Below are 14106 nucleotides of genomic sequence, written 5' to 3' on the forward strand. Positions count from 1 at the left end.
GACTATGGTCCCAGCTGCCTTGAGATCATTGACAAGATCCTCCCGTGTAGTTCTGGGCTGATTCCTCACTGTTCTCATGATCAATGCAACTCCACGAGGTGAGATCTTGCATGGAGCCCCAGGCCGAGGGAGATTGACAGTTCTTTTGTGCTTCTTCCATTTCCGAATAATCGCACCAACTGTTGTCCCCTTCTCACCAAGCTGCTTGGCAATGGTCTTGTAGCCCATTCCAGACTTGTGTAGGTCTACAATCTTGTCCCTGACATCCTTGGAGAGCTCTTTGGTCTTGGCCATGGTGGAGAGTTTGGAATATGACTGATTGATTGCTTCTGTGGACAGGTGTCTTTTATACAGGTAACAAACTGATATTAGGAGCACTCCCTGTAAGAGTGTGCTCCTAATCTCAGCTCGTTACCTGTATAAAAGACACCTGGGAGCCAGAAATCTTTCTGATTGAGAGGGGGTCAAATACTTTTTTCCCTCATTAAAATGCAAATTAATTTATAAAATTTTTGACATGCGTTTTTCTGGATTTTTTTGTTGTTATTCTGTCTCTCACTGTTCAAATACAACTACCATTAAAATTATAGACTGATCATTTCTTTGTCAGTGGGCAAACGTACAAAATCAGCAGGGGATCAAATACTTTTTTCCCTCACTGTATATATATACATACATATGTATAATATACATATATTATGTATATATATATATATATTATATATACATTATATATATATATATATTTATATATATATATATATAATATACATATATATTATATATACATATATATATATTTATATATATATATATAATATACATATATATTATATATACATATATTATATATTATACATAGACACACATATATATATATATGTATGTATAATATACATATATATACATACATATATACATATATATGTATAATATACATATATATACATATATACATACATATATACATATATAATATATTATACATACATATATATATATATATTATACATAGACACACACATATATATGTATGTATAATATACATATATATACATTATACATACATATATATGTATAATATACATATATATTATATATATATACACATATATACATACATATATATTATATATACATATATATATATATATATAATATACATATATATTATATATACATATATACATACATATATATGTATAATATACATATATACATACATATACATACATATATATGTATGTATAATATACATATATATTATATATACATATATAATATATTATACATACATATATATATATATATTATACATAGACACACACATATATATGTATGTATAATATACATATATATACATTATACATACATATATATGTATAATATACATATATATTATATATATATACATATATACATACATATGTATAATATACATATATTATGTATATATATATATTATATATACATTATATATATATATATATATACACATACATACATATATATATAATGTTGTAAATAAATTAGCATTTTGCATTTCATAAATAATATTTTGGTGACTGGTCCTGTGCAATCTGGCCCCCTTTCTGTAAAAAGTTTTATATATATATATATATATATATATATATATATATATATATATATATATTTACAGACCACATCTCAACAACTGCATGGTCCTGTAGGTTCATCCTGTACAACATCAAGAAAATCAGACCCTACCTCACCAAACACACTACACAACTACTAGTCCAGGCTCTTGTGATCTCAAAACTGGACTGCTGCAACTCACTACTCTTGGGCCTCCCAGCCAGCTCCATCAAACCCCTTCAAATGATTCAGAATGCAGCAGCACGCCTCATATTCTACCAGTCCAAGAGAACCCATGTCACACCCCTCTTCATCTCCCTCCACTGGCTTCCTGTAGCCGCCTGTATCAAATTCAGTGCCATGATGCTCACCTAAAAGACCTTGTCTGGAACAGCACCCTCCTACCTCAACTCTCTCCTGAAGGCTTACGTTCACTCACGTAATCTGCAATCGATTAATGACCGACGCTTAGTAGTGCCTACTCAGCGTGGCTCAAGGTCACTTTCAAGAACATTCAAACTAACTGTTCCTCAGTGGTGGAATGAACTTCCAACCTCAACCACAGAATCTGTCACCATCTTCAAGAAACAGTTAAAGACCCACCTCTTCCGTGAACACCTAACCACCCCCCCAAAAAAACCAACTTACTCTGCAGACTTTGCTTCTCTAGATCTCAATTAATGGATCTTGTACTGTAGTACTACTTGTATTGCTCTCTGCTTGATATATCACTTTGCTTGTATTTTCTCATTTGTAAGCCGCTTTGGATAAAAGCGTCTGCTAAATGAATGAATGTAAATATTTTTAAAGTTTGGATACCCCTGATTTATACCAAAATAATTCATACACTTGATTAATTGTCATTATGAATAAACTGAATAAAGAGGTCCATCCGCACCATGTAGGGGTCAACAGACAGATACAACGTCCTGACAAGGACTTCTCCCTGTTTCAGCTCAGTGGACAAACTCGTCTCCTCCACCCGGAAGTTATCAGGAGACGGATGGCCGTTTCTTCCTTTGCACAAACAAAACGAAATATTGAAGGTATAATCATATTTGTATAAATACTTAAAGCACCTCAGAATATACATAGAAAATTCGCTTACCTGGCCGAGAGGCTAAGACAACTCTTTGCACTGTTAACATCTTAATAGTAATAACAATAATAATAATAATCACTTAGCAAAGCGAATGGTTTATGTTACATAATCAAATCAATAAACAGCAGCTCATCGACTATGTCCCAAACCGTACTCTATACACTAATTATGTAAGGAACGCCGCCTTTGTTGGAGTGCTAATTTGGCACACTATTTAGTACGAAGGCAGGCGATTTGGGACGCAGCCTGCAGTAAATTCGCCCAGAAACCACTGCGATCTGACGCGATTTCACTTTTAAAGCAGCATTCAAACCAGCATAGTATAATCTATATCATACTGAACAACATGACACATGTGGATACGCACTACGTAGGCGTGCTATTTAGTGCAATAACATACTGTTCAGGGTGTAGAAGCAGTAAAACGAGCTCAAATACCGGGATTGACTTCCGGTCGTGGTAAAAACGGATGTTTCAAAATAAAAGTGCATAATAAAGAAAAATAAAAGTAAAATCTTTTGGTAAAATCACATATGCAAAACAAAATAGAAGAATGTAGGGTTAATTATTATACAAAGGATCTTACAATACATATAACACGCAACACATTCCAAAAAATGTGTTTTTATTAGTTTAATAATCAGTTCTATTTAATGCAAGAAAGTAAATTTAAAAAAAAACAAGCTCTCTATGTGTGCAGTAGAGAACAGGTTCCAAAGCCAGCTCTTCCTGAATTAAAATGGGTGTGTTAGAACAAGGAAGAGCTGTAAAATGTGCTTGACAGCGGGTACAGCAGGACCAGAGTTGGGAACTAATTTAATAGAGCTTTTAACGTGTGTGTGTTTTTAACATTTTATTTCCAGTGAACACAAAAGAACAGTCAATTTACAAGTGAAGTGTAGTTCATGAATGATTCGTTTATGACTCGGGAACAACGAGTTGTCTTAGAGAGTGACTCGTTTCCGGACACGGACAAACACACACACACACACACACACACACACACACACACACACACACACACACACATTTTAATTATATTCCGCTGAAATAAACGAGATGACTCGAAAAAGTTTCGTTCATTTTGCTGAACGAGATTCAAAGATCCGAGTCAGTAAAATGGTCCGAACTTATCATCACTACAATTTACTCATTTTGCACATATCTGTTTAGGGATTAAACACGAATGTGCCAATGTAAAATTAACCCCCAGTCGAATATTTCGGTATTTCTGCACTCGCCGGGTATGGGTGTGTGTTTCTTTAAGCAAGTTGTGCGAAGTCTAACTCAAACACATAGCCCACACACGTGGAGAACTGTCGCTATTGAACACTCAAACACTTAAGAGCCAATGAATGCTCTTTGACGCCTTGGGAATCACGTGACGTCCTACTCTGACTCTTATTGGTCGCTGAGTAATTATGTCAGGCCCTGCTGGGGTTGCACTTTATTTAGGTCAGACATCTCAATCTGTATGTGGCTGAGATTATAAAACTTAATTTTTACAGTTTAGTAAACAATTCCTTATCGCTTGTTTCAAGAGCAGTTTTTTTTTTTTTTTTTTTTACAGTTTCGCAGGGTGGCTTGTAATAGAAATATAGCTTATGAGAAAACTACACGTCGTTTAGAAATGCCTTTACAGCTGATCAATGAAGGATCAAACACTTTGACTATCAGGTCAATGAATCACTCCAGCAGTGTAATTTATATATCCGCTTATTACTGAAACAAATGCCTACACAAACTTCTCAGAAATACCTACAGTGAAAAAGCACACATTAAAAAGTTAATGCATTTTAAATACCTCGAAATACTATTCAGAACCTGTTTTTTTTTTTTTTCAGGGCTAGATCCTACATCCTATATGAGCGATGTGCTCATGTTACAAACTAGGAAGTGACGCTTGAAAGTCCCCCCCCCGCGCATGAAGGCAGAGAGTACAGAAGAAGTGCTACGCGAATTACTGAGGTACTGTAATAACCATGCTATTTCCTGTGGGTTCATTTTAAATGCAGTCATGCTCGAAATAGCGATGAGTTCGACTTGGTGCAATATGTCGGAAGATGATCCTGAGTGAGCTTTAGTTTTAATGCTTTGGGTGGTTCCTTGTTGAAATGACAGAAGTGCATGTCCAAGCTCCTGTAGATGCTTCCTGCAGACTAGAACTTGTGCTACACGGGTTGCGACAGTATGATGAAGGGGTTGTTAAATGCACAGGGTAGTATCTAAGAGAAAAGATTTCTTTTTCTTTTTTTTAATTTTCAGAATAAATAACCCGTTTGTATTTTATTTTTAAGGAAATTCAACCTAGGGTTGTTGCACTAAAGGGGGTGCTCATGCTATCTGTAACTATATTATATAAGTAACTACAACTATCATAATATATATTGTTTTTTTTATACCATGCCCACTATTTTGCTTGTAGTGATTTCTAATATGTAGCATTTCAACTAGTAAGTAATGGCATGTGTTTAGAAAGGGGTTTGATATTTGACTGAAGGATTACACTTTTTTTTTTGGTTTCATTTGCATAAAGTTACACAATAATAAATAACTGCTCATATTGACCCTAGCACATGAATATTTAATAGTTTAGATGGCTTACCCACACAAAACAGGCTCAAGAAGTGTAGCACGGTATCAATAACCACTTGCAATGAATGTTTGTTGGCTTTGCACTTTATTTTAAGCTACAGCAGAAACCGCTTGCACACACTCTTGACACATGGCTTTTGGGGCCCAGTGTCTCCTTTCTCTTGGCAAGCATGCTTGGTCATGCCTGTAGCTGTTGTTCTGAACTGCTCTGTAGCCTGCACATATAGCAATCATGTGTTAGAAATTCGTGATCGGATTCTAAAGCCTCTTGGTTGTTGTTTTCAGTTTAAATCAGATGATTTTTTATAAAACATGGTAAATACATTTTGTACCTGTCAGGCTAGTGTTTTAGTCATGCTTGGTTTTCAATAGAAGGTTGTGGTTGAATGTGTATATGAACTCGTATACAGGCTCAGGTACTGAAATATGTCTTTGATATAGAGTAATGTAGTATTTGTAAGAATCTGAGCAATTTTTATTATTATTATTTTTAATTTTTTTTTTTTTAAACAATTTTGGTGAAAAGATATGCCACTATACAAAAGGTATGGGGGGGGTCTTACACCAAATGGTGTAAAAAAATAAAAATAAAGTTTTGCAGCCATTTGGTGTAAGAATACATTCCACAGACCATACAGGTTTATTGTATGGACACAACCCAACTATTCAGTTAGGCATGTGAGAAGTTTTATTCCTGAACCTTCAACCGTGAGAATACAAACCAGGTCACACGGTTAAAATATTTTAAACTTTTTCTATCATATTAACATTACGGTTTCTAGTTTGATTAAATTTGCATTATTTAGTGTATATATATATATATATATATATATATATATATATATATATATATATATATATATATATATATATATATATATACATACACACATATACATACACATATATACATACACACACACACACACACACACACACACATATATATATATATATATATATATATATATATATATATATATATATATATATATATATATATATATATATATATATATATATATATATACACACCCTACTCTGCTCTGTAGATTGGGAGATTAGGGAATGAATGAAACTCAGTGTCAGGGGCAGACTTAGCACTAAGCAAATTTAGGCGAACACCTTGGGTCCCCAGAAGCCAAGAGCCCACTAAAAATGCAAATTGTAGCTATATAATTTTAATGAGTAATGCTATATAATATATGCTGAAAATGTAAATATTGATATTAAAACACTGAATAGTGTGAACACTATTCCTATATTTTGGCCCCAAATCACTAAACCTGTCCCTGTGTTACTGGTATAATTTTATACCCTTTCAGTTGAAGTGTTTAAATAAATAGGTTTAGAGCATTATTTCTGAGAAACACTGGTTTTACAGGATTTATTAAAGTTCTGGCTGTGAAAACAGTGGGCTTTCATTTGATTTGCACGAACATCTGTGCATTCTGGCCTACTGCTTTCACTCGTTCTTGTTTTGTTTCATTCTTCCCAAAAGTCTGGAGTGGTCATATACTGTAATGGATTTATAACTGGAGAGTTATTTGGTTCCTCACTCACGCAGGAACACCGCAGTTTTCCTCTGACGGAATTTCCCGCACGACCCCGGCGCGTTTGCTGTACAGTTCTCTCTCTCCACGCCCCACATGGAAGTCACGGCCTAATATGGTAGCGGAAGTAGGCGAGGCCAACCGGACTGGAGGATCACAAGACTGGAGCTGAAACAAGAAATGTGTTGTTCGATAGTGCTTATGGACTGCGCCTTAAAAAAAGAGAGAGACCAAGAGAGCTTGAAGACGTTCATGCAGATAAAAGCAAACGGCGTGCACTTTTCTAATCCCTGCTAGCTCTTTCTTTTGCAGAGAAGCTATTCGGTTTCTAACTGGATCCTCGTTATTTTTGTGAAAGTCTACCTCTTGAGTAATACTGGAGTGAGGTCAGCATAGCATGACTCAACCTTGGATGTGCATGCAGTCATTTCTGGGCTATTGCTTTTCCAGCTTGGCGCATGGACATACAGGAGTTTCTCTCTCTCTGAGATCCCTGAAGAAAGCGGTAAGGTTTATTATTATTATTTTATATATTTTTTTTATTTTCAGCGGCTGCAAACTAGATAGGTGGTAGTGTTTACCAAAATGGTGGACACTTTAAACAGTCCATTGCGCGCCGAGTAGATTTGTAAACAACTTGAGCTCCTTGTGCTGGAGTTCTGTCGGGGCTAACTTGCTAAATTGTAACGTTAACCATTTCGATGTGTCTGTGCAAAAAACAACAAAAAACGAAAAAGGAAACCGACTGACATTGCGTAATGGTAGGTAACTGTAGAGCTTTGTCATTTCGAAAGCTACAACTGTGCTTCAGTTTAGTTGCGTTTACAGACTTGACAACTCTGAAGCTGGAGGCATGGCTGCAGGCTGCCACCGCTCTGCTTTCCTCCAGTTCGCCACTGTTATCATGCTGTCCTGGCCATTTACACGGCGTTATTGTTGTCGCACTTTGTTGCAGTGTGCCACGGAATTAGTGAGTGTATAATCCCGTTTCTGCAACAAAAGACTGCTCGTAAATCGCGCTGAGCTGGCTGGACTCAAGGGAGGGGGCTCCAGCATGGGCATAGTAGTGCTGAGCGCCTCATCAATACACTACAGTAGTGCAAAAACAAACAAACGATATTCCTTGTCAAGCATGGCGCTTTGACTGATTTTAAAATCACAATTAAAAAGCATTAGGTGCTGGTACTTGACCTTACAAGCCTATTTCTCGCCTGGTGTGCCGTTCTACCTTATATTATACACTTATATTATATATTGTGACGTTGCATTGCCCCTTGTGCTCTCATGAAAAACAACACAGTATTAAACTGTACCTTTCCATGTCGTCGGGGATAGTACTCTTATCTTTTGTACCTTTTTAATATGTATTTTCACCCAAAAGTGAGGCTATTCTGTACTTTTAAAATAAAATAAAGTTTTAAGCTGCACAACTGGACTGCAATTACCTTGTAAACTAGGGGAAAGAAAGTACTAAACAACCCTAGGCCTACCTTTCCTTGTTGTTGGTGTGGCTAGCTTCAAATGTACACCTTTTTAATATCTTTTGTTTGTAAATAAATGTGCATATAATTATATATTTAAGTGAATTAAGGCGCATGAATTGATCATAATTACATTTTCGAGTAAAGCTTAAAAGGTACAAAGGTACATCTAGGTAAAATAGGCTATACATACCAAAGGTACAACTAGATTAGTTTGGACATAGTACTTGCTTTGATTGGAATGTAATGCCCATTAAAATAAACCCGTCTTAACACTGTTTACATTCACCGTCTATAAACGGCTAGTTTCCAAACCAAGTAGCCCACTACTGTACTAAGAAATATCTTGTCAGAATAGTAGTTTTCAATAAAACCATGTTGTTTACCGTATATTTGGTATGATAGTATGCTGAAGCATGTGGCTCCGACCTCTAGCCTAGGTGCTGTTCACATTCACATGTGTAGTGAAATTATACTGAACACTTGCAGCTGCCTTGTAGAAACCAGAGCTTGTAATGCTTTCATAATATGGCGGAAGACCATAAATGTCAAGACCACTTTCCTTAAAATAATTTACACACGACTGTGCACGCCTTGCTCAGTGTCTTGCATGAACTTGCTATAGATCCTTAATTACGAAGGTCTGCATGATTACTGTCGCTTTCCTTTAGTACATACACAATGGTCGTTTTTAAGGTTGCACTTGCATAAAGAAACGCATTAACAGTTCAATCTTTTGGCAACGTTGTATCGGTATATTTTTGCGTTGTGGCAGGATCAGGGTGCAAATGCAAATCATCATGTGTGATCTAAGAGCATGCTGGGTTTTCCCCCTCGTACCTTCTCTGCTCACTTGTTCTAAACAAAGGCAATCCAGGGCGGTGTTGTATTATTAGTTTATAAATGAATAACCTGGTGAATCTTGCAGGAGCTCATTCCTATGTTAATGTATTACATTCATATATTAAAGGTTGGTGCCGAGAATGAGGAACTGCTGGCTGTAGTCGATGTTACTTTAAGTCATCAGATTTTCAGGACTTTACAAACCTGACTGTAAATATCTGAAATAAGACGTGGTGTAATGAGGTCTTAAATGCAGCACCTGCATGATTTTTAGATCTCAGGCCATGTTTCATTATAAATCAGCTCCTCGTAATATATGTGCACAAAGCTATTTTGGAAGTGTTTAGTAGAGAGGGAAATTCAGAGCTGATAAAACCACAGAATAGTTTCCATGGAGAAGTTTTTTTTTTTTTTTTCTTCTCCTTTTTTTTTTTTTTTTTTTTTTTACTGCTGACAAATGTTAATCTAGGAAAGTGTCAATTGAATTTGGTGCTTTGAAGGTTCTCGTGGTAAAATTTTTTAAATAAAGGCTTTAGGTGCTATGGGTTTGCAGAAAAGACTGAGCAAATGAAAAGACAGCATATAATTTAATGCATGTTAATACATTATATATGTTAAGGCATGTGAATGTCTAATATAATGTTAATTAAATATATTATGGAACAGCATCATGATATACAGAACTGTAAGTTGGTTGAATTGCTTAATTTTAAGTGCCCAATATACAGTCTTGTTTTGATTGTATGTAACTTTTTCCCTTTTTCATTTTGTTCTCTCTCTCTCTGTCTGTCTGTCTGTCTCTGTCTCTCTCTCTGTGTGAAATCGGAGGATAAATAATAATTTCTAATTGCCAAGCGTACAGTTAAGTTTCCAAACGTACAGTTGATTGTGTTCTCACATTTTCTGCTGTGACTCACAATGTGGTATCATTGGTGGTTTGCTGAAATGAGTGTGATGCCTAAAAGTGTTAGTTTATTTAATCTGAGTGAAAAAAAAAATGCACAGTATAACTTGAATGCAGTCTGCGTTTGTCATACAGCGAAAAACACAACTGGTAGACCACCTATTCAATGCACCTTTTCCACTTAAACCCTTCCACTGGGTCTGTACTCGTGAAAGAAACGGATTACCTTTCTAAGTGTGTACACTTGTGGCTGATGGTTTTGGTCCCTCTCTTTTCAGGTTGTCACCCATGAACACACAACAGAAATTAAGTTCCTGGAGTTTCAAATTGCCTTGATTCACTAGGAATAGAAGAAGACTTGGTACTAAGGAAAGCAATAGACATGTTTGAGGGTCTGTCAGTTGACACTGTGATTTCTGCTAATGGGATGCTGCAGTTTTGCATTTTAAAGCTGACTTCCGTTCCAACTATGCTTAGCAGATTTGGATGACCACAGACTCTTCAAAGCCTCTAACTACATTTGTGAACAAAGAGGGACATAGACAGTTAATCACACTGGAGAGAGCTTGGTGTGGTTTGGAGGTTTGAACTCTTCTTTACCCCTCCACGAGCTCACTCCAGCCCTCTCTTACCACCAATATTCATGATAGTCATGAGTTTGCCAGCTCAACAGAAAGCCAACACAAAGAGGACAGGCAAACGCATCACTTTCTTTAACGACCAGGGCGTTGCAATGAAAGAAGCTTCTCAGCGCACGGAGGGCTCCTACTATGGCATGGGGGCCCCTCCCTCGGAGTCAGACCACAATGACTCTGCGAGTGTGGAAAGCTCCACTGCTGATGCACCACATATGTTTCTCAATTCTGTAATTTTCAGCCCAGAGAAGGGCAGCCAGAACCGGGGCCATTACCAACAGACTATGGCGATGAAGTGGCCACACCAGGAGCTATCCCAGCAACCTCAGCAGAGACCTGCAGCCTGGTCTCAGGGTGTCACAACGACCTGGGCTCAGAACTATGCTCCATACCTGGGAGCACAGACTGGATTTGTGAAGCAGGTACCTGACGGCATTGGAATACCACAGCAGCAGCCAGCTGCCATCAGGATGGCCGAAAAGCAACAACAGACACCTAACACAGGCAGTGAAGCCTTTAGGGATGCTTCTAAAGCCAGCAGTGGTCTGGACTGGGAGCAACAGCAACAAGCCTATCAGCAGGGTCACAATCCTGCACTTTTCAATCCCCAGCAGAATGTGACATCCACCACTGGGAGCACATCAGTGCTTCAGCCCTTTCGATTAGCTTTCGGGCAGCCCAGGCAAAACTTGGCAGCAGGCTATTATCAGGTATTCCATGGTAACAGAGCCCTGCAAAATGCGAATTTTGTAAACAGCACCCAAACAAATTCCCAGAACCGAATTCAGCAGCAACTTCAGCAGCAGCAGCACCAACAACTGCAGCAGCAGCAAATCCAAAGACTGATGCTCCATAAACAGCAAATTCAGCAGCAAACACAACAGCTAGTACATCACCAACAAATACTGCAACATCAACAACAGTCGCAACAATTGGCGCAATCGCAACAGACACAGCCACAACAAGAAGTACAGCATTTAAACCAGATCCAGCAGCAGTCGATACAAATGCCACAACAGATACAAATACAACAGCAAGCACAGCCACTACAACAGCAATTGCAGCAATTGCAAAAATCTCAGCAGCAGACAGCGCAACAGCCCCAATCATTAAACCAGCAAAATGTCGAACAGATACAAAAGCTGCAGCAGAATCAGCAAGTAGTGGAATATTCATCCGCAGGAAAACAACCACAATCGCTTCCCCAACTCGACCAATCAACAGGGCAATCCCAGGACACACCTGAATCAACACAGCCCCAGGAAAATGCTCCGCAGTGCCCTCCAGTCCTTCCTCAGGCATCTGCTGAGACACAGCAACCTGGACCACGGAGGTCTCGACGCCTCTCCAAAGAGGGCGGAGGACAGGCAACAGAGAATCCTGTCCTTATGCCTGCTGAGCAACAGACTCAGGGCTCTCATAATGGAGCCACTGATGCAAGCGAAGCTGGAGCCAAGCAGGCCATCCGAGCTGCTCCTACAGGAGTCATCCAGAGCACGCGGCGAAAGAGGAGGGTGTCCCAAGAAGCCAACCTGGAGACGTTGGCTCAGAAGGCCTCCGAGATGGAGTCCTTACCTTCACACACAGTCAAGGTAAGATCAGCAAGACACTGCAATGTACTGTGAAATAGAAGATGGATTATCGTGCCACATTGATGAAACAAGAATATTTACTGTGGTCACTCATGTGTGGAAGACATGCTTGATAGCTTGTGCATAGAAACCATTTTGAAATGCCTACTAGTTCTGCAAGATTCACTACTGTACTGTAGCAGAATGCTTTCAGCAGAATGTGAATAGAACAGGTGCTGCTCTTCTAGCTCACATGTCGATTCAAACCACTGTCTCTGCTGATGCCTCATTTGCAAATACAAGTGATTGTTCTCTGCCATTAGGCCTATACTCAGCAATTCATTCTTGTATAATATATGTATATAAGCATATACACGCTGCATAATCTAAATTCATAGACTACAACCCTAATTCTGAAAAAGTTGGGACAGTATGGAAAATGTAAAAAAAACTATTTGAAAATTCAGTTCATCCTGTACTATGTTGATAACATATATTATAAACACATTATTTGATGTTTCACTTTGTGAATGTAATTTATTTTTTAAAATGTACATTCATTTCAAATCTGATGACTGCAACACAATCCAAAATAGTTGGGACAGTCGACTTTTTACCACTGTCACATCAGCTTTTCTTTTAATAACACTTATTAAGCGTTTGGGACTGAAGATGCCAGTTGGTTAAGTTTAGCAAGTGGAATTTTCCCCATTCATCCATTATGCATTTCTTCAGCTGCGCAACTATACGGGGCCTTCATTGCCTTATTTTGAACTTCATAATGTGCCACACGTTCTCAATCTGAGACAGGTCAGGACTGCAGGTGGTCATGCTAGCACCGCACACTCTGCTTAAGCAACCATGCGCTTGTAATCCAGGCAGAATGTGGTTTGGTGTTGTCCAGCTCTAGATGGCATCATATGTTGCTCCAAAATGTTTACATATCTTTCTGCATTAATGGTGCCCTCACCGATGTGCAAGTTATCCATGACATGGGCACTGACAAACCCCATACCATGGCAGACACTGGCTTTTGGACCTGACGCTGATAACAGCTTGGATGGTCCTTTTCCTCTTTGGCCCGAAGAGCACGACGGCTGTTTTGTCCAAAAACTATTTGAAATGTTGACTCATCGGACCACAAAACACGATTCCACTGTGCTACTGTCCATCTCAGATGAGACAGAGCCTAGAGAAGTCATCGGTGGTTCTGGACAGTGTTGATGTATGGCTTCTGCTTGGAATATTAAAGCCTTAACTTGCGTCTGTGGATGCAGCAGCGAATGATGTTGACTGACAAAGGTTTACCAAAGTATTCCTGAGCCCCTCCATTACAGACTCATGACGGTTTTTAAGACAGTGATGTCTGTGGTATCTGAGATCACGTACATTCAGAAGTGGTTTTTGGCCTTGCCCTTTACGCACCGAGATTTGACCGGATTTCTTGAATCTTTTAATTATAGTGTGCACTGTAGAAGGTGAAATGCCCAAAATCCTACTGATTTGTCTTTGGGGAATGTTGTTCTCAAATTGTTGGATTATTTGCTGACATCTCTGTTGGCAATTTGGCGAGCCTCGACCCATCCTTGCTCTCGAAGGACTAGGCCTTTTTGGAGGCTCCTAATACACTATGATTAGATGATTTGCCTCACCTGTTTCACATCACTTGTCACATTGCTATTAGTACTAAATTGCCCCTGTCCCAACTTTTTTGGATTGTGTTGCATGCATCAGTTTCAAAATAAATCTTTATCTTCAAAAAACTATGTAGTTGGTTAGGTAAAACATCAAAAATCTTGTTTTTTACTTGTATTTAAGCAAAAAAT

At 38.1% G+C, this 14106-nt stretch overlaps 2 protein-coding genes across 4 annotated transcripts in view; one reads left to right on the top strand and one right to left on the bottom strand.

The window, feature by feature from the left end:
- The window catches only part of ptgr2 (prostaglandin reductase 2), a 10024-nt gene extending 6622 nt beyond the window's left edge, over positions 1-3402 (bottom strand). For both annotated transcript variants that reach the window (XR_008386711.1, XM_053632197.1), the window contains exons 1-2: positions 2705-3402; positions 2495-2613 (exon numbers count right to left, since the gene is read on the bottom strand). Coding sequence is in view for 1 of the 2 variants with exons in the window: in XM_053632197.1 (XP_053488172.1) it covers positions 2495-2613; positions 2705-2744 (159 nt within the window). In the remaining variant the exon portion in view is untranslated. The remainder of the gene's footprint in view (positions 1-2494; positions 2614-2704) is intronic.
- A 422-nt stretch (positions 3403-3824) lies between these two features.
- Positions 3825-14106, top strand: part of mideasb (mitotic deacetylase associated SANT domain protein b) — a 32263-nt gene continuing 21981 nt past the window's right edge. The window contains exons 1-2 of one of the 2 annotated variants that reach the window (XM_053632713.1): positions 3825-4666; positions 10353-12301. In XM_053632713.1, the coding sequence (XP_053488688.1) occupies positions 10718-12301 (1584 nt within the window). In that variant the 5' untranslated portion in view covers positions 3825-4666; positions 10353-10717. Of the gene's footprint in view, positions 4667-6788; positions 7352-10352; positions 12302-14106 lie in introns of those variants that run through there. The other variant, XM_053632712.1, reaches the window with a different exon arrangement.

The sequence above is a fragment of the Ictalurus furcatus genome, chromosome 9 (genome assembly GCF_023375685.1).
Source record: "Ictalurus furcatus strain D&B chromosome 9, Billie_1.0, whole genome shotgun sequence".
NCBI lineage: Eukaryota > Metazoa > Chordata > Actinopteri > Siluriformes > Ictaluridae > Ictalurus > Ictalurus furcatus.